This window comes from Ranitomeya variabilis, chromosome 3 (genome assembly GCF_051348905.1).
Source record: "Ranitomeya variabilis isolate aRanVar5 chromosome 3, aRanVar5.hap1, whole genome shotgun sequence".
In the NCBI taxonomy this organism is placed as follows: Eukaryota; Metazoa; Chordata; class Amphibia; order Anura; family Dendrobatidae; genus Ranitomeya; species Ranitomeya variabilis.
In genome coordinates, this window is record NC_135234.1 from 299,491,758 (window position 1) to 299,513,806 (window position 22,049).

Sequence of the window (22,049 nt, forward strand, 5' to 3'; positions counted from 1 at the left end):
TCAAATCCCATTCTTCCCTGATGGCCCTGAAATCATGCACAGTAGGGGAGAATGATGACAGCATCTTCAGCACCGTCCGCCAGAGAGCATCGATTCCTGTAACGCTTGTCATGCAGAGGACATCAATGTGTGTTCTCAATGTGCACGTGCGTGGGACACTATGTGGCACATGCTAATGTTCTCAATTTGGCATGTCAGCGTGTTTTGCCAACGGACACACGGCCGCCCAAAACAAGCTGACATGTGCATAGATGAGTAGGTCAGTGTCTCCAGGAGATATGAAAAATTTAATCACACATACTGGACACAGAGACGTGTGAAATAGAGACCTAACGACATTCCCACAAAAAAAATGGTTACTTACCGCAAGGTGATGAGCAGCCTTTCCTCTGCAGAGATGGCCTTCCTCATAAAAGTGTCATGCAGTGTCAAATGGGGTGCCAGGATGGTGAGCAGTCTGTCGAATGCCAGAATCGATAGCCGACAAAAAGATAGAAATTTGTCCGGATATCTGAAAATTGTAAAAGACACAAAAAAAAAGGGTTACTTCACAAGTTACATTGTTAGCAAAAAAAGTAAAATTTGTCGTTCAATATATTTCAAGTTACCTCCTCAAATCATTGTAAAGGACATAAAAGTGCCCCTTCTGTGTGCGCTCTGCTACAAGAGGGTGCACCCACATTCTTTTCTGTGCACTCCTTCTCTGCCGCCACTGCCTCTAAAATAAAAAAAAATATATATATATTTTTTAAAACACAACGATGAGAAAAATATATCAAACATGCCTGGAAAGCAATGCAGAATATGTAAGGGTACGTGTCCACGTTCAGGATGGCTGTCGTTATCGTCGGAGTGCCAAAGCCGCTCTGTGCAAAGCCCCACCCACTTCTGGGACGCGATGATGCCAGATGTGTTCATTGTACAAATCCGGCATCATCGCACCCCACGCATAGGGCCCTGTTTTATTCCTTGCGGAGCCGCAGCGTCTCTGCAAGGAACACGGACATGCTGTGATCTTAAAAGACGCGCAGCATGTCCGGAGTCGCAGGGCTGACGGATGACACACAGTGGACACGTGATTTCATTAAATCCCCTCCACTATGCTGTTACATCTGGACGCTGCATGTTTGACGCTGCGGCCCCACGCAGCGCCAAACACGCAGCGTTTCCAGAACGTGGACATGTACCCATAACCCAATATATAAAACAAAATTAAAAAAACAGACATCTGCTTACCTGACGAGTATGACGATTCAGGATTAGAAGCAGCAACCCCAGGATCGCAATCCGGTGTGGCGTGCGGAGCTGGATCCGCGGGCTGTGATCTGGCCTACGCTCAGCACTCTGCAGAGCGCTGTCATTCAAAACACGTCCACTCATTTTGGTGTGTTAGTCCCAAAATGGAGGATGGAAGAAGAAAAGGGTTGGACAAGGAAATTACATAATTTCTTTTTTTTTTTTCCCCCACTGCAGTTAAAGCTTTGTGTCAAACACACAGACAATCTGCAGAGAAAACTGCATAAAAAAATGCACTAAAAACCGCATAAAAAAACGCACCAAAAACCGCACCTGCGTTTTCTGCCAAGAGCTGCAGTTTTTAGTGCAGAAAAATCCGCAGGGAAATCTGCAATGTGTGAACATGGCCTAAATGAGAAGTTGTGTCCAAACTTTTGGTCTGTACAACCGAGGGTCTGTACAACCGAGGGTTGTTTGCACGTTAATGACCGGGCCAATTTTTACATTTCTGACCACTGTCCCTTTATGAGGTTATAACTCCGGAACGCTTCAACGGATCCTGATTATTCTGACACTGTTTTCTCGCGACATATTGTACTTCACGTTAGTGGTAAAATTTCTTCAATATTACTTGAATTTATTTATGTAAAAAATGGAAATTTGACGAAAATTTGGAAAATTTAGCAATTTTCAAACTTAATTTTTATGCCCATAAAATAGAGAAATGTGTCAAACAAAAAAGTTAATAAATAACATTTCCCACATGTCTACTTTACATCAGCACAATTTTGGAACCATATTTTTTTTTCGTTAGGAAGTTATAAAGGTTAAAAGTTAACCAGTGATTTCTCATTTTTACAAGAACATTTACAAAACCATTTTTTTTTTAGGGACCACTTCAAATTTGAAGTCACTTTGAGGGGTCTATATGGCTCAAAATACCCAAAAGTGACACCATTCTAAAAACTGCACCCCTCAAGGTACTCAAAACCACATTCAAGAAGTTTATGAACCCTTCAGGTGTTTCATAGGAGCAGAAGCAACGTGAAAGGAAAAAATGAACATTTATCTTTTTAGTCACAAAAATGATATTACAGCAACAATTTTTTTATTTTCCCAAAGGTAAAAGGAGAAAATGGACAACAAAAGATGTATTCCAATTTGTCCTGAGTACGCCGATACCCCATATGTGGGGGGAAACCACTGTTTGGGCGCATGGCAGGGCTCAGAAGGGAAGGAGCTCAGTTTGGCTTTTTTCAATCTAAAATAAGCTGGAATTGAGATTGGACGCCATGTCGCGTTTGGCGAGCCCCTGATGTGCCTAAACAGTGGAAACCCCCTACAAGTGACCCCATTTTGGAAACTAGACCCCCCTAAGGAACTTATCTAGATGTGTGGTGAGCAATTTTATCCCCTAAGTGCTCCACAGAAGTTTCTAACGCCCAGGCGTGAAAAGAAAAAATCATATTTTTTTCCACAAACATGATCGTTTAGTCCCCAATTTTTTATTTTCACAAGGGTAACAGAAGAAATTGGACCTCAAAAGTTGTAGTCCAATTTGTTCTGAATACGCAGATACCCCATGTGGGGGGGAACCACTGTTTGGGCGCATGGCAGGGCTCAGAAGGGAAGGAGCGCCGTTTGACTTTTTCAATGAAAAATTGGCTCCAATCTTTAGCGGACACCATGTCGCATTTGGAGAGCCCCTGTGTACCTAAAGATTGGAGTTCCCCCACAAGTGACCCCATTTTGTAAACTAGACCCCCTAAGGAACTTATCTAGATGTGTCGTGAGCACTTTTATCCCCCAAGTGCTTCACAGAAGTTTATAATGCCCGGGCATGAAAATAAAAAATCCTATTTTTTCCCACAAAAATGATCTTTTAGTCCCCAATTTTTAATTTTCCCAAGGGTAACAGGAGAAATTGGACCCAAAAAGTTGTTGTCCAATTTGTCCTGAGTACACTGACACCCCACATGTGGGAGAAAACTACTGTTTGGGTACACTTTGGGGCTCGGAAGGGAAGTAGTGACGTTCTGAAAAGCAGACTTTGATGGAATGGTACGCGGGCGTCATGTTCCGTTTGCAGAGCCCCTGATGTGCCTGAACAGTAGAAATCCCCCACAAATGACCCCATTTTGGAAACTAGACCTAATTGGGAACTTATCTAGGTGTGTGGTAAGAATTTTGATCCCCCAAGTTTTTCACTTAATTTGTAACGCCCTGGCGTGAAAATAAAATATCCTATTTTTTCCTACAAAAATGATTTCTAGTCCCCAATTTTTAATTTTCCCAAGGGTAACAGGAAAAATTGGACCCCAAAAGTTGTTGTTTAATTTGTCCTGAGTACGCTGATACCCCACATGTGGGAAAAAATACTGTTTGGGCACACGTCGGGGCTCGGAAGGGAAGTGGTGACTTTTGGAAAGCAGACTTTGATGGAATGGTCTGCAGGCGTCATGTTCCGTTTGCAGAGCCCCTGATGTGCCTAAACAGTAAAACAAATAACCCACAAGTGACATTTTGTAAACTTTTTGGAACTAATCAACTGTTTCCCGTAAAGTAAATTAGTAGTGCATGGAGGTGTGGTACAATTTGAAGCAATCCTTCATACACAGGTCAGGTTTTTCGGGGCAGGTGTTGCATTGATAAATGGTGTCATTGCGTATTTCCCTTTTGTAAAACACTTGGCACTTTTTTGCGACTTACCTCTTTTTCCAGATTGCGGGACCTAACCCGGGAAATGCTGACCTGGTACGATACGAGCACCTTCAGTTCCAGAAGTACAGGGGCCCGCTCCTTCCCTCGTGCCAAATATCAGGGCCTTAACCACTACCTCCTGGAACTGAAGGTAGGACGTATCGGTGTGGCGTGCACATCATGACAGCAGGAAGGCATTGAGCATTGCCATTTGTACGATGTACATGGACAGCTTTGTGTACCACACCTTGGCCTTTCTCAAAGCACTGTACGGTTGGAGGAGTTGATCAGAGAGATCAACGCCCCCCATGGTTTTGTACCCCAGTACAGTCAGGTTTGCTGACCTGTGTAGAGGTACCCCGTACAGTGCTGAGGGCACTGCCATCACCGTGTATGGTGTTCAAGAGAAGGACATCCCTCTTGTCCTTGTACTTGACCACCAGCAGGTGTTCGCTACATTGGGCTCTGCTGTCACCCCTTCACAGCATCTGCCCAAGTAGCGTTTTTGGGAGGCTTCTCTGACTTGTGCGGTACCTCGCGCAGAGAGGGATTTGCAGAGTGGGATTCTGGAATAAAAGTTATCGGTGTAGAGGTGATAACCTTTATCCAGCAGTGGTGCACCAAATCCCACACAATTTTCCCACTCACTCCCAGGACAGGGGGAAACTCAGGGGGTTCAATCCTGGTGTCCTTCCCTTCGTAGACTCTAAAGCTGTAGGTGTACCCTGAGGTACTCTCACACAGCTTGTAGAGTTTGATTCCGTACCTGGCCCTCTTGCTGGGCAGGTATTGACGGAATCTGAGCCGCCCCTTAAAATGAACCAAGGACTCATCCACGCAGATGTCCCTTTTGGGCACATACACTTCACCAAACTTTTTGTTGAAGTGTTCGATGACAGGCCGAACTTTGAACAGACGTATCAAAGTTGGGGTCATCTCGTGCGGGACACTATACATTATCGGAATAATGCAGGAACTTACAGATGGCCTCAAAACCCGTCTGGACTATGACCATTCGGAACACTGGAGTGTTGTATAACATATCAACACTCCAATATTGCTGAATTTCTGGCTTCTTCAGGAGCCCCATATGAAGGACCAGGCCCCAAAACTGCATCATTTCAACTGCGTCTACAGGAGACCAGATAGAATATGATGAACCGGTGTTTGGCTCCAAAAATTAACGAGCATACAAATCAGTTTGCTCCACCATGAGGTTAACAAAATCCTCAGAGAAAAAGACTTTGAAAAAGTCTATTTCTGTGAGGCCGGTGGTGTCAAACCCGATTCCTGATTGCCACAAAATCAGGAATCAGTGGCTCGTAATTTTTGGGGGGCGAGGTCCATACGGGGTCCGAAGAGGGGCGCGCTGGTTCATCTTCAGGAGTGGGCCCTGCCTCATCTTCATCTTCATGAATGGTGGGCACTGCTTCTGTCCTGCGACGTCTGCGTGGCGGTTCCGCAGGGCCGGAGGAGGAAGATGAGGAGTGGGAAGAGGATGAGGAAGAATCAGAAAAATAAAGAAAAGTGGGATCCTCTCCCTCGCAATTAGTGTCGGAGGCAGGGAAAGAATATGCCTCCTCCGCTGAATAGCGCTGTTGGGACGAACGGGACATTTTTTTGTGAGTATGGTGCTTGGGTGTACTTTTTTGCTAACTATGTGTACATGTGGGGGGGGGGGATAGTGTTTGGTGCAAACTATTCTGAAAAGAAAAAGCTAAAGGAAAAAAAAAAAGCAAATAGGGAGAAAAAAATACCTGTGAAAGGAAAAGTCTAAAACAGCAGGCCCTAGCTCTGATAAGTGAATCGAGTCACTTATCAAAGTTCGGCGGCTGCTGGGTAGGCCAACGGGGATGTGAAAAAAACGGCAGGCATGAGAGCTCTGATAAGTGAACCGTGTCATTATCAGAGTTCAGCGGCTGCTGGGTGAGCGCACAGGGATGGGAAAAAAAAAAGAAAAGGGAAGGCACGGATTAGACGCGGCGGCTGGGTGAGCGCACGGGGATGGGGAAAAAAAAAGAAAAGGGAAGGCACGGATTAGACGCGGCGGCTGGGTGAGCGCACGGGGATGGGAAAAAGAAAAGGGAAGGCACGGATTAGACGCGGCGGCTGGGTAAGCGCACGGGGATGGGGAAAAAAAAAAAAAAGGTAAGGCACGGATTAGACGCGGCGGCTGGGTGAGCGCACGGGGATGGGAAAAAAAAAAGAAAAGGGATGGCACAGATTAGACGTGGTGGCTGGGTGAGCGCACGGGGATGGGGAAAAAAAAAAAGAAAAGTGAAGGCACAGATTAGACGCAGCGGCTGGGTGAGCGCACGGGGATGGGAAAAAGAAAAGTCAGCACGGGTGTTGATTGGTGAACTGCGTCACCAATCAACGCTCGGCGGCGCTAAGGGGGGTAAAAAAAAAGCGAGCACGAGTGTTGATCGGAGAACTGCGTCACCAATCAACGCTCGGCGAACTGCGTCACCAATCAATGCTCGGCGGCAGCTAAATTTGGGCACGGATGCGGCGCAAAGTGGGAGAGGAGGGGGAAAAGGAAGGGGGGATGGGAGATGAAGCGAGATCGGGCCGGGATCGGGGTTATCAAGAATTACGGTTGTAGTCTCTCTTCTTTCTTCTTTAGCGAGAATTGTGGTGTGTCACAGGCTACTGTGGCACCACAAGTCTCAGCACATAAGGGGATCTCTCGGCGTGACAGCTCTGCAGGAATCCTCACCAAGTGTGAGGATTCCTGCAGAGCAGTCAGACAGGTCAGGGGCAGGTGAGACAGGTCACCGAGCGGTCATACCGCTGCTGTGACCTGTGATTGGTGGGATCGATGATCACATCGATCCCACCAATCAGAGGAGGCCCTGGTGACGCCGGTGTTGCTAGGCACCGGCCTATGATCGGAGCTCACAGTCCTAGGCAAGTCACCGGCAGGTGACTGGCAGGGCATAGCGCGGTCAAACCGCTGCTGTGCCCTGTGATTGGCGCGATCGACAATCACATCGATCGCGCCAATCTGCTCTGGCCTCTGGCGTAAGATCAATGCAATAGCACTAGCACCGATCCAGGAAGTTACTGTGATCGATTGGATTGGCGCGATCGATGTGATCGTTGATCGCGCCAATCCGGGGGGTTTTGGCTGATGCCTGGCGTTGCAAAGGAACCGGCCTAGGATCGACTAGATCGGTACTCGATCCTAGCCTGGGACCTCACTGTTTCAGCCAATCTGATTGGCTGAAACAATGAGAAAGGCTGTGATTGGCTGTTCAGAATTGAACAGCCAATCACAGCGATTGGGGGGCCGGGGTGGGGGGTTTGGGGGGCGGAGACAGGCCCTAAGATGGCGTCGGAATTTTAATGCGATCACCGCGACTTAAGTCGCAGTGTCGCATTAAAGGGTATGATGTACTATTCCGTCCATGGGAAGTAGGGCCCACCCCACATGGACGGAATAGTATGTCTAATGGCTGAAAGGGGTTAATGAACAATGTTTCAGTTTAAAAAAAAAAATGGCGTGGGCTCCCGCACAATTTTCTGCGCCAGAGGGGCAAAGCCGACTGCCGGGGGCCAATATTTGCAGCCTGGGAAGGGGGTAATATCCATGGCCCCTTCCCAGGCTATGAATATCAGCCCGGAGCTGTCTGCATAGCCTTTACTGGCTATTAAAATAGGAGGACCCCCCCAAAAAAATACTCAAGCTACTTACCGGTAGCGGTGTTTTTCAGGAGCCCATGACAGCACTAACGAGAGAGGGGATCCGCCCTTCAGGGACAGGAAACCTACAGAGATAAAAGGGCAGCACCTCTCTCCCGCATCAGTTGGATTACAGAGCATGAGAGGACCTCCTTGGTTAGTAGCACATAAGTAATTTATACATTCCACCCTGTGATTAAACTTAAAATTTTATATAGACAAGTGGTGATAAGCCAAACCAGTATAAAGGGAGGGAATATAGGAGTGCTGTCATGGGCTCCTGAAAAACACCGCTATCGGTAAGTAGCTTGAGTATTTATTCAGTCGCCATGACAGCACCAACGAGAGACTTACAGAGAAAAAGAGTCTCAGGGAGGGACTACTGCTTCCAGCACTCTTCTACCAGACGTGAGATCGGAGGAGCCACCCAGATCTAATCTATAATGCTTAAAGAAAGTAGATGGAGATGACCATGTGGCCGCCTTACATATATCCTCAATCGACACCTCCGACCTTTCCGCTCAGGATGTCGCCATGGCTCGAGTGGAATGAGCTCTTATACCTTCCAGGACTTCTAGGCCACCTGCTGAATAAGCCAAAGATATCCCTTCCCTAATCCATCTACCTAAGGTGTTTTTGGACACCCTAAACCCTTTCCTGACTCCCTGAAAGGATATGAACAAAGAACTATCTTTTTCCAAGGGTCTGTTAAAGTTATATATCTGAGCAGACATCTCAACATCTAATGAATGGAGTTTGAGTTCTTTTTGATTTTTAGGATTGGGACAAAAAGTGGGGAGATTTATCTCCTGAAGTCTGTGGAACTTTGAAGCTACCTTAGGAAGGTAAAGAGGATCAGTTCTTAATACTACCCTATCGTCTCTAAACTGAATGTATGGAGGCTGTCTAGAGAGGGCTTGTAAAGGTACCTTCACACTAAACGATATCGCTAGCGATCCGTGACGTTGCAGCGTCCTGGATAGCGATATCGTTGTGTTTGACAGGCAGCAGCGATCAGGATCCCGCTGTGCCATCGTTGGTCGTTGCTGAAAGTCCAGAACTTTATTTCGTTGCTGGATCTCCCGCAGACAATCGCTGAATCGGTGTGTGTGACACCGATCCAGCGATGTCTCCACTGGTAACCAGGGTAAACATCGGTTACTAAGCGCAGGGCCGCGCTTAGTAACCCGATGTTTACCCTGGTTACCACCGTAAATGTAAAAAAAAAAAAAAAAAACAGTACATACTCACATTCCGGTGTCAGGTCCCTCGCCATCTGCTTCCCGCACTGACTGTGAGCGCCGGCCATAAAGTAAAAGCAGAGCACAGCGGTGACGTCACCGCTGTGCCCTGCTACTGCCGGCGCGCTCACAGTGCAGGGAAGCGGACGCCGGGGGATGCGAATGTAAGTATGTACTGTTTGTTTTTTGACGTTTACGCTGGTAACCAGGGTAAACATTGGGTTACTAAGCGCGGCCCTGCGCTTAGCAACCCGATGTTTACCCTGGTTACCCAGGGACTTCGGCATCGTTGGTCGCTGGAGAGCTGTCTGTGTGACAGCTCTCCAGCGACCACACAGCGACGCTGCAGCGTCGCTTAGTGTGAAGGTACCTTAAGTCACTAACTCTTCTTGCTGATGTGAGTGACCAAAAGAGCTGTTTTAAAGGACAAGACTTTTATAGGAGCAGATTCAATAGGCTCAAAGGGGGCTTCAGTTAAAGCTGTAAGTACCAAGTTTAAGTCCCACAGGGCTAGTTTTTTCTTAACAATGGGTCTCGAGCTAGCCGCTGCTTTGATGAATCCAGCAATCCAGTAATTGTTAGCTAAATTACAATTGTATAATGCCCCTAAAGCTGACACATGGACTCTAAGGGTGCTAGTGGCTAGACCAATCTCTAGACCTCTCTGCAGGAACTCCAGAACCTTAGTAATACAGACTTTCTGACCAATCCCTGCTCCTGAAACAGTCAAGAATTTTTTCCAGACTCTAACATAAATATTCGTTGTGGAAACCTTCCTGCTTTTAAGTAAAGTATTAATTAGTCCTTGTGAAAACCCCTTCTTTTTTAGTAATGTCCCTTCAAATTCCACGCCGCCAGATGGAAATTGGACACTCGTGGATGGAAAATTGGACCTTGGGAGAGGAGATCTGGGAGTTCCGGAAGAATCCAAGGCTGAGAAATGGCCATTTTCCTCAGCCACGGAAACCTCGGCCTCCTGGGCCAGAATGGCGCTATTAGGATTACCCGAGCTCTGTCCTCCCGTATCTTCCTTAGAACAACCGGGATCAAGTTCAATGGGGAAAAGGCATAGGCTATGTTGAAATGCCATGGAATTAGGAGGGCGTCCACCACGTACAGATTGTCTATGGGGTTTAGGGAACAAAACTGGTGACTCTTTGTTTTCTTTGCTGGCGAAGAGGTCTATATCCGGGCACCCCCATAGAAGTCTGATTTGGTTGAAGACGGTCTGATTGAGAACCCAATCTCCTTGCCTGAGTTTTCTGCGACTTAAATAATCTGCCATGATGTTGTGTTTTCCCTTTATATGAAGCGATGTGTGCGACCGTAGATGAGTTCCGGCTATCTGAAAGATACGACCTGCCACTTCAATTAAAGATATGGATCGAGTTCCCCCCTGATGATTAATATAAGCTACAGTTACCTGATTGTCTGAAAATAGCCTGACGTGACGGCCCTGTAAGGACATAAGGAAATAACTCAGAGCTCGTTCTACCGCCAATAACTCTTTAAGGTTGGAGGATAAGCTTTGCTCGGAATGTGACCAAACTCCCTGGACCCACATATCACCCTTATGTGCTCCCCATCCCCTGGGGCTAGCATCTGTGGTCACCACGTGAGGTATATGGTTTTTCCAGGGAACACCTGTCCGCAGGTTTGGCGTGTGTAACCACCAACGTAAGGATTGTATAGAAGCATCAGACAAGGAAAAGGTACTATCGAGGTGGCCTTCTAACTGACGAGTATTGCACAGTACATCCCACTGTAGGACTCTGGTGTGGTACTGGGCCCAAAGGACCGCCGGGATACAAGACGTGAGTGAGCCTAACAGTGACATTGCCCCTCTTAACGTGACTGATGGATTGTTAACAACTTTGAGTATTTGCTGTCGAATTTTGTCTACCTTTGTGTCTAGTAGGCGGCATTCTTGCAACCTGGAGTCTAAGATGAGACCCAGGAATTCTTGTACTCTTAGGGGCTGTAACCGTGATTTTTTAAAATTAATAATCCATCCCAACCATTGTAAGGCTGCAATTACTTTGGCTAGTTGGGCCGAGCAGTGTGATTCTGAGTGTCCTATGATCAATAATAAGTCATCCAGATATGGAACCACTAGAATATCCTGTTCATGAATATGTGCCATGACCTCCACCATTATCTTTGTGAAAACATGAGGGGCAACTGCAACTCCAAAGGGGAGGGCCCTGTACTGGAAGTGTTTAACTGTCCCGCCTAGTGAGACTGCTACCCTTGAAAACTGCTGGTGGTCTGCGTGTATAGGGACATGATAATAGGCATATTTAAGATCTAAGACGACCATGAAACACTTGTCAAACAATAGCTTTATTGCTGTTTTTACAGACTCCATTTTAAACGATTGGACCCATAAGAATTTATTCAGGTTTTTAAGATTGATGATGTTACGAAAAGAATTGTCTGGCTTTTTAATCAAGAAGAGGGGGGAATAAAACCCCTTACCTCTTTGTACTTCAGGAACTTCCACCAATACACCCTTTTGTTGAAGTTCCTGGACCTCAGACTCTAATGCCAGCTGTTCTGCAGGTGAAGAATGAACAGGTGTTAACAGAAATTTATCCTGAGGAATTTTCTGAAAATCAAACTTTAGCCCTGATTTAATAATGTTTAGGACCCATGGGCTACTGGAAATATTTAGCCAAGCCGGATAGAAGGCCAAAAGCCTGCCTCCCACCCGGTCGGGCAGTCATTGTGGCTTTCTGTTGTCTCGAAAGGAGTTGAACATATAAACTCTACCTTTCTTCCTATTGGCGTCATATCTGGACCTTTCTCTATTAGATCTTGTACGGTCAAACCATCTTCTATTAGTATCCCGTCTGTAGGAGGGTCTTCCTAAGTAAGGGAAGCGTTTCTTACTATCCCCTGCTTTCTCCAATAGTTCATCTAGAACTGACCCGAACAAATGCGCCCCCCCACACGGAATACTGCACAGTTTTGATCTGGCCTGCATGTCCCCTGGCCAACATTTTAGCCAAATGGCTCTACGAGCAGCATTAGAAAGGGCCGCTGACCTGGCTGCCAGCTTCACAGAATCTGCAGGTGCATCTGAAAGGTAAGCTGCCGCTCCTTGAATCATAGGAAGAGAGGATAAAATCTCATTTCTCGGGAGTCTTGTTTTTAAGTTGATACTCTAAACTGTCTAACCACACCATCATAGAACGTGCTGTACAGGTGGCTGCAATTCACGGCCTGAGAGCTCCTGCTGCCGTTTCCCAAGCACCTTTAACCCCTTCGTGCCATGCGCCGTACTAGTACGGCGCTGCCGGCACTGCATTTGTGCCAGCCGCAGTACTAGTAGTACTGTATGGCAGCTGACACCCCGCAGCAATGCCCACGATCGGCGCTATCGCCGATCGCGGGCATTTAACCCCTCTGATGCCGCTGTCAATAGTGACAGCGGCATAGAGGGGGATCGCGCAGGGACGGGGGCTCCCTGCGCTCTCCCACCGGAGCAACGCGATGAGATCGCGCTGCTCCGGTGACCTGGAAGGAGTCCCCGGATCCAAGATGGCCGCGGGACTCCTTCCGGGTCATGAGATGACCTAGCTTGCCGGCGCCTGCTGAGAGTTCCTAATAGCAGGCGCCGGCAAGCCTCTGTAACGTGCCTGTAAGATCGGTGATATGACAGAGTGCTGTGCACACTGTCAGATCACCGATCTGTGATGTCCCCCCCCGGGACAAAGTAAAAAAGTAAAAAAAAAAAAATGTCCACATGTGTAAAAAAAAATTAAAAAAAATTCCTAAATAAAGAAAAAAAAAAAATATATATATATATATTCCCATAAATACATTTCTTTATCTAAATTAAAAAAAAATAATCACACAATAAAAGTACACATATTTAGTATCGCCGCGTCCGTAACGACCCCACCTATAAAACTATATCACTAGTTAACCCCTTCAGTGAACACCGTAAAAAAAAAAAAAAACAAGGCAAAAAACAACGCTTTATTCTCATACCGCCAAACAAAAAGTGGAATAACACGCGATAAAAAAGACAGATATAAATAACCATGGTACCGCTAAAACCGTCATCTTGTCCCGCAAAAAAACGCCACCATACAGCATCATCAGCAGAAAAATAAAAAAGTTATAGCTCTCAGAATAAAGCGATGCAAAAACAATTATTTTTTTATATAAAATAGTTTTTATTGTGTAAAAGCGCCAAAACATAAAAAAATTACATAAATGAGGCATCGCTGTAATCGTACTGACCTGAAGAATAAAACTGCTTCATCAATTTTACCACACGTGGAATGGTATAAACACCCCCCCTAAAAGAATTTCAGGAATTGCTGTTTTTTGTTCATTCCGCCTCCCAAAAATCGGAATAAAAAGCGATCAAAAAATGGCATGTGCCCGAAAATGGTACCAATAAAAACGTCAACTCGTCCCACAAAAAACAAGACCTCACATGACTCTGTGGGCCAAAATATGGATAAATTATAGCTCTCAAAATGTGGTGATGCAAAAACTATTTTTTGCAATAAAAAGCGTCTTTTAGTGTGTGATGGCTGCCAACCATAAAAATCCGCCCAAAAAACGCTATAAAAGTAAATCAAATCCCCCTTCATCACCCCCTTAGTTAGGGAAAAATAATAAAATTTTAAAAAATATATTTATTTCCATTTTCCCGTTAGGCTACTTTCACACTAGCGTCGGTACGGGGCAGTCGCGCTGCGTCGGCCCGACGTACCGACGCATACTGTGCAAGCGCCGCACAACGGGGGCAGCGGATGCTGTTTTTTCACGCATCCGCTGCCCCATTGTGAGGCGCGGGGAGGTGGGGGCGGAGTTCCAGCCGCGCATGCGCGGTCGGAAATGGTGGACCGTCGGCACAAAAAAAGTTACATGTAACGTTTTTTGCTGCCGGCGGTCCGCCACAACACGACGCAACCGTCGCACGACGGTTGAGACGTGTGTCAATACGTCGCAATGCGTCGCTAATGTTAGTCTATGGGGAAAAAACGCATCCTGCAGATGACTTTGCAGGATGCGTTTTTCTGCCAAAACGAAGCATTGCGACGTATGCAAAAAAACGCTAGTGTGAAAGTAGCGCTAGGGTTAGGACTAGGGTTAGGGCTAGGGTTAGGGCTAGGGTTAGGGCTAGGGTTAGGGCTGGGGTTAGGGCTGGGGTTAGGGCTGGGGTTAGGGCTGGGGTTAGGGCTGGGGTTAGGGTTTCAGTTAGAATTGGGGAGTTTTCACTGTTTAGGCACATCAGGGGCTCTCCAAACGCGACATGGCGTCCGATCTCAATTCCAGCCAATTCTGCTTTGAAAAACTAAAAAAGTGCTCCTTCCCTTCCGAGTTCTCCTGTGCGCCCAAACAGTGGTTCCCCCCAACATATGGGGTATCAGCGTTCTCAGGACAAGTTGGACAACAACTTTTGGGGTCCAATTTGTCTTGTTACCCTAGGGAAAATAAAAACGTGGGGGCTAAAATATCAGTTTCGTGGAAAAAAAAATATTTTTTATTTTCACGGCTCTGCGTGATAAACTGTAGTGAAACACTTGTTGGTTCAAAGTTCTCACAACACATCTAGGTAAGTTCCTTGGAGGGTCTAGTTTCCAATATGGGGTCACTTGTGGGGGGTTTCTACTGTTTAGGTACATCAGGGGCTCTGCAAATGCAACATGATACCTGCAGACCAATCCATCTAAGTCTGCAATTCAAACGGCGCTCCTTCCCTTCCGCGCTCTGCCGTGCGCCCAAACAGTGGTTCCCCCCCATATATGGGGTATCAGCGTACTCAGGACAAATTGGACAACAACTTTTGGGGTCCAATTTGTCCTGTTACCCTTGGGAAAATAAAAACGTGGTGGCTAAAATATCAGTTTCGTGGAAAAAAAATTTTTTTTTAATTTTCACGGCTCTGCGTGATAAACTGTAGTGAAACAGTTGTTGGTTCAAAGTTCTCACAACACATCTAGATAAGTTCCTTGGGGGGTCTAGTTTCCAATATGGGGTCACTTGTGGGGGGTTTCTACTGTTTAGGTACATCAGGGGCTCTGCAAATGCAACATGACACCTGCAGACCAATCCATCTAAGTCTGCATTTCAAATGGCGCTCCTTCCCTTCCGAGCTCTGCCGTGCGCCCAAACATTGGTTCCCCCCAATGTATGGGGTATCAGCGTACTCAGGACAAATTGGACAATAACTTTTGTGGTCCAATTTCTCCTGTTACCCTTGGGAAACCCTGCGGGCTAAAACATCATTTTGTGGAAAGAAAAAATGATTTTTTTAATTTTCACAGCGCTACATTCTAAACTTTAGTGAAACAATTGGGGGTTAAAAGTGCTCACCACACATCTAGATAAGTTCCTTAGGGGGTCTTCTTTCCAAAATGGTGTCACTTGTGGGGGTTTCCACTGTTTAGGCACGTCAGGGGCTCTCCAAACACGACATGGGTTCCGATCTCAATTCCAGCCAATTTTGCATTGAAAAGTCAAATGGCGCTCCTTCCCTTCCGCACTCTGCCATGCGCTCAAACAGTGGTTTATCCCCATATATGAAGTATCAGCGTACTCAGGATAAATTGCACAACAACTTTTGGGGTCCAATTTATCCTGTTACCCTTGGGAAAATAAAAAATTTGGGGCAAAAATATCATTTTTTGTGAAAATTAATATGAATTTTTTTTTACGGCTCTACATTATAAACTTCTGTGAAGCACTTGGAGGTTCAAAGTGCTCACCACACATCTAGATTAGTTCCTTAGAGGGTCTACTTTCCAAAATGGTGTCACTTGTGGGGGTTTCCATTGTTTAGGCACATCAGGGGCTCTCCAATCGCGACATGGGTTCCGATCTCAATTCCAGCAAATCTTGCATTGAAAAGACAAATGGCGCTCTTTCCCTTCCGAGCTCTGCCATGTGCCCAATCAATGGTTTACCCCAACATGTGGGGTATCGGCGTACTCAGGACAAATTGTACAACGACTTTTTTGGTCCAATTTCTCCTGTTTCCCTTAATAAAATAAAACAAATTGGATCTGAAGTAAAAATTTGGTGAAAAAAAAGTTGAATGTTCAATTTTTTTTAAACATTCCAAAAATTCCTGTGAAGCACCTGAAGGGTTAATAAACTTTTTTGAATGTGGTTTTGAGTACCTTGAGGGGTGCAGTTTTTAGAATGGTGTCACTTTTGGGCATTTTCTGTCATATAGACCCCTCAACGTCACTTCAAGTGTGAGGTGGTCCGTAAAAAAAATGGTTTTGCAAATTTTGTTGCAAAAATGAGAAATCGCTGGTCAACTTTTAACCCTTATAACTCCCTAACAAAAAAAAATTATGTTTCCAAAATTGTGCTGATGTAAAGCAGACATGTGGGAAATGTTGTTTATTAACTATATTATGAGATATAACTCTGTAATTTAAGGGCATAAAAACTAAAAGTTTGAAAATTGCTAAATTTTCATAATTTTCGACAAATTTTTGTTTTTTTCACAAATAAATTCAAGTCATATCGAAGAAGTTTTACCACTATCATGAAGTACAATATGTCACGAGAAAACAATGTCAGAATCACCAGGATCCGTTGAAGTGTTTTAGAGTTATGACCTCATAAAGAGACAGTGGTCAGAATTCTAAAAATTGGCCCTGTCACTTAGGTGAAAACAGGCTTCGGGGTGAAGGGGTTAAGGAACACATCAGCTCTCCTGTCCAGCGGGTCTTTTAAAGTTCCCAAATCCTCAAATGGTAGAGAGGATTTCTTGGAAGCTTTGGCTATGGCAGCATTGAGTTTTGGGGCTTTATCCCATGCTGAAGATGCCGCCTCCTCAAAAGGATATTTCCTTTTAAACGATGGCGGAAGAGAACCTTTCCTCTCAGGTTTCTTCCACTCTCGTAGAATAAGGGAGTTCACCTTGTCAACCACCGGAAAACATCTACGAGATTTTCGGTCTAGCCCTTTAAACTGTAACAACTCTGCTGGCATCACGTCATGGCCTCGCATCTCTCACACTATCTTACCCACTGCTCCAGGTCATGATGTGGTTTCTGTTTCTTGCCAGCTCCATGTTCTGTGTCTCTGCTCTCTGCATGCTTCATGGTTCTGTGTATAGAGGGGCGGCGCCTGAACTCTCTGGTTCTTATAGCAATCAGGTGCATCTGTCCAATCTGTTCCTGACCAATTACCAAGAGGCCTCCAGTATATAGTGCAGCTCCACCCAGTGTTCTGGGCCTGTGCAATGTGTTAGCTCAGTTAGTGTCTTGCTTCTGAGTTTGCCTGGCCTTGCTCTATATTACTCCCTCTCTGGAGGATTCTCTGTGTTATTTCCTTGGTCTTGTTGTCCGCCCACCAGGAGGCAGAATATCCTGGTCCCAGTGTCTTTGTCCTTGTGTCTTGTTCCATTGCCTTGTCTGCACTTAGTCTTACCTCGGTCTCCTAGTCTTTGGCTTCCTTCCCTGTTGTCTTTCCTTGTATTCTCAGTCTGCTTTCACTCCGCACTCTTGCAGCTCTGCCTGCTCTGAACCTTTGTTACTTTTACCACTGCGCCTCACTTCTGCGTTTCTGCTCCTTTGTACTCTGCTTATCTTCTGCTGTTGCAGTTATCCCTTGCTGCAGCTTCTCTCCACATTCCTTGTGGCTCTGCTCAGCTTTGCTGCAGAGACCCCTCCCGCAGCTCCTCTCCGCTCCTTGCGGTTCTACCTGGCTCCGCTCCTTGCGGTTCTACCTGGCTCCGCTCCTTGCGGTTCTACCTGGCTCCGCTCCTTGCGGTTCTACCTGGCTCCGCTCCTTGCGGTTCTACCTGGCTCCGCTCCTTGCGGTTCTACCTGGCTCCGCTCCTTGCGGTTCTACCTGGCTCCGCTCTTTGCGGTTCTACTTGGCTCCGCCTCCAGCGCCTCCACTCTTGGCTCCGCCTCCAGCGCCTCAGCTCTTGGCTCCACCTCCTGTGCTTTCGCTCTGCATCCGCTCTTGCGGTCTTTATCTACTTATTCCTAGGTCCTCGTGTCTGAACAGGTTCTTACCCGTTCTACATACCTGCCTGCAGACCGGTCCCTACCGGTTCTTCCAGTGTACCAGTCCTGTCCACCAGTCCTGCCAGAGAGCCAGCCGTGCCCGCCTGCCTACCAGAGAGCCAGCCGTGCCCGCCTGCCTGTGTTCCTGTTGTACCCGTCTGCCTGCCTATGTGCCATCCGTGCCCGCTTGCTTGTCTATGTTCCGTTCCCCGGTGGGATCAGCAGCCACAACCAGACTCCACCCTGGAGTGGTACCTGGTAGCTTCCTATTGCACAAGTCTGACCTCACCATCAGAGGCTCCAGCGAACACCTAGGAAGCTACTTAGTTACGCCCCTTCCAGGGAGGTTTGGTCTGTGGCACAGTGGGGCCACACATACCCCCGCGTGCTCACGCCTTCCAGTCAGGGCGCGAGCGTGACATAAACACAACATCCTGCATAGATTGCTCTGACGGGGTCTCTTCAATTCCCATAGTATTATTTACTGCCTTGACCGGACGGTCTATCCGGTCAAAAGAAAAACATGAATTACCGGACTCAGTCTGAAGAAGATGATGAAGAATGAGGAGAATCTGATCTTAGCTCCCCCTGTCCTCAATTGAAACCGGGGATCTGGACGCTCTTCCTCTAATCTCTCTATCCTGAGAAAGGGATTCGACCGAACCTCTGACCTCCTGCCAGGGGTGAACCTAGCCTCTGTGCTGCCTGAGGCGAAGTGCAGAACGGAGCCCCCCCATAGTAAATTTGTTTAAATCGGTAGGAATAAATCTGGTTCATACAGATTTATATCTATACTGTAAAAATGAGGACAATAGTGGACGTTTTAATTTAGAGAAATAGAAAAAAGACGTCCAAACAGATCACGCCTCCTTCTCCCGAAACGCTTAGCCAATCACAAGCGCCGCACACGGGGCTGTCCGGAGCTAATAGCAGGGGCCTTCCTATTGGGTTGAGTAAGGGATGTGAGAGTGGGAAGGGTAGCGAGCACAACCGACACAAGACAAATATGGCTGAATGCCTGTATATACCGAGGGGCAGCATTAGACATGCTGTGTAAGTTATGGGCCATCTGTCCTCCAGCAGAGATGTTTGTGAAAAGGACAATGCATCCTGCACCAGGGCGTACAAAAAGATCATGAGGCGTACAAAAAGATCATGAGGCCCCAAACCACAAGCTCTTATTGCTCCCCCATCCCCCCTCCCAAAAAAATAATTTGTCTGGATCACAAAGGTACGTATCTCACAACTCTGCTGCCGTTACAAAGTAATTTTCCTCCTATTGAAGCCCCCAGATTCCTCTTTCATTGCCCCATAAACTATGATGCCAACAAAGGTGCCCCGCAAACACTATGATCCCCCACAATGATTCCTCCACACGCACAGTATGATAACCTTACTGTACCCCCTCAACTATCCCGCCACAGTATGATCCCCAACTGTGAGCCCCATACAGCCCTCCATAATCTATAAAAGAACTACATACAGTATAATGGCCCCAAAACAGCCCTCCATAAAGTATAAAGGCTTCCTCATAGCCCTTCAAGTATTATCATGCCCCCCACAGAGCCCTCCAAATATTATAATTACTTCCATATGGTATAATTGGCTTCATATAGTCCTCCATATAGTATATTGCCAGTGTGCGAGATTATATCAAAGGCAAGGATACAACCTTTGACGCATATGAACGTCAAAGGTGGTGAAGGGGTTAAATTACATTATATACAGCACACATGTACTGGACAACACATGTTCATTACATACACATCATACAGTCACAGACACACACAATACATGTCCTTAGTAAACAGATGCACAGCAGCCGGTACACATCATATTCACAGAACATGCATGCAGGACAAGTGTGTGTATATATATATATATATATATATATATATATATATATATATAATAAATAATAAATAATAATTTTATTTATATAGCGCCAACATATTCCGCAGCGCTTTACAACTTATAGAGGGGACTTATACAGACAACAGACATTACAGCATAACAGAAATCACAGTTCAAAACAGATACCAGGAGGAATGAGGGCCCTGCTGCTCGCAAGCTTACAATCTATGAGGAAAAGGGGAGACACAAGAGGTGGATGGTAACAATTGCTTTAGTTATTTGGACCAGCCATAGTGTAAGGCTCGGGTGTTCATGTAAAGCTGCATGAACCAGTTAACTGCCTAAGTATGTAACAGTACAGACACAGAGGCTATTAACTGCATAAAGTGTATGAGAACATGATGGAGGAACGTGATTATGTTGTTGTTTTTTATTAATAGGCCACACAGGGATAATTAGGTTAATGCGTTGAGGCGGTAGGCCAATCTGAACAAATGAGTTTTTAGTGCACGCTTAAAACTGTGGGGATTGGGGATTAATTGTATTAACCTAGGTAGTGCATTCCAAAGAATCGGCGCCGCACGTGTAAAGTCTTGGAGACGGGAGTGGGAGGTTCTGATTATTGAGGATGCTAACCTGAGGTCATTAGCAGAGCGGAGGGCACGGGTAGGTTGGTAGACTGAGACCAGAGAGGAGATGTAGGGTGGTGCTGATATATATATATATATACACACACACACACACCTCAGTATTCTCACAAGATATCTAAACGCACAAACATACACAGCCCCCCACACACACAGATACAACACACGCACACAGATACAATCCGCAGTCAACACAGAGACACAACCCACACTGACGCACAACAGACACACCACATAGACAGACACAACCCACACACCATAGAGAGAGACAATCATCACACAGGCAGACACACCACAGACACATCCCACACACAGACACAACCCACACACCACACAGAAAGACAGACAACCCACACACAGACACGCAGCCCACACACAGACACGCAAACTACACACCACACAGAAAGACACAACCTACACACAAACAACCCACACAGACACGCAACCCACACAAGCAGACACACAACGACGCAACCCATAAACAGACAAGCAACCCACAGATAAGCAACCCACACAGACCACACACATAGACACGACCTACTCACAGACATGCAACCCACACAGACACACGCAGACATGCAACCCACACACAGACACATACACAGACACACAAGCAGACACACAGACACGCAACCCACACAGACACGCAACCCATAGACAGACTATACATAGACATACACAAACACAACCCACACACAGACACGCAACCCACACAGACATACACACAAGCAGACACACACACAAAACCCACACAAGCAGACACACACAGACACGCAACCCACACACAAGCAGACACGCAACCCGCACACAAGCAGACAGACACGCAACCCACACACAGACACGCAACCCACACACAAACACGCAACCCGCAGACAGACCATACACACACAGACACAGCTCACACACCACACAGCTCAAACACCACACAGAAAGACACAGCGACAGAGAGACAACCCACACACAACACCCCCCCCACACACACACACACACACTTCTGTGCTAAGGGCTGGTGTACATGTGTAGCTTCCCCTGCTCACAGCAGCTGAGCCCCATACCCACTCTCTGTGCAGGGATTGCCCAGCAGTGGATCTGTCACCTTGTGGATTGGAGCTGCTTCTCCAGCATCTTCAAGCACAGGTGGCTCCTCTCTGATCTTATTTCCTGGCTCTCGCTTCTTCCCTTCAAAGAGGCACAATGCAGGAGGACAGGAGCACTGGCCAATCAGCTCTTCTGTCAGTGTTGTGAGAGCGTTCATTGGCCAGTGTCCTTCTCCTGCAGGACACCTCCCCTCTCTGAGTTGCTGAACCTGGAGAGTAAAAGCCACCGCACACCAGTAATCAAAGTGCATATTTTACAGTATGAAGCGGGCGGCAACACAGCAGGAGATAACAGGATGTCAGGGAGACAAGAGCGGCCAAACACAGGCACAAGTCAGCATCTGAAAGAACGCTCCCCGCAGATGCCGCCCCCCTTTTTATCAGCAGGTGGCGCCACCTGAAGCAGCTGACTCAAGTGGCCTCATGATAGCGACGCCCCTGCCTCCTGCCTGATCATCTGTCTCAGGCTGGTAAAGTCTGGCATCTCCTCCGCTATCAAATGCTGAATACAAGGTCTGCATAGCTTCTTTATGTGGTTGTCCGGTAAAGGGACTCCACATTCAGCACATTCTCTATGTTTAGTCTTAGTGGACC

The 22,049-nt window shown here is 46.6% G+C and overlaps 1 protein-coding gene across 5 annotated transcripts in view; it reads right to left on the bottom strand.

The window, feature by feature from the left end:
* Positions 1-22,049, bottom strand: part of DNAJC8 (DnaJ heat shock protein family (Hsp40) member C8) — a 325,593-nt gene that overhangs the window by 192,759 nt on the left and 110,785 nt on the right. For 3 of the 5 annotated variants that reach the window (XM_077295589.1, XM_077295588.1, XM_077295587.1), the window contains 2 exons: positions 609-718; positions 365-511 (listed from right to left, as the gene is read on the bottom strand). The exons of the other annotated variants lie outside the window; for them this stretch is intronic. In XM_077295589.1, the coding sequence (XP_077151704.1) occupies positions 365-511; positions 609-682 (221 nt within the window). In that variant the 5' untranslated portion in view covers positions 683-718. The remainder of the gene's footprint in view (positions 1-364; positions 512-608; positions 719-22,049) is intronic. 5 annotated transcript variants of the gene reach the window in all.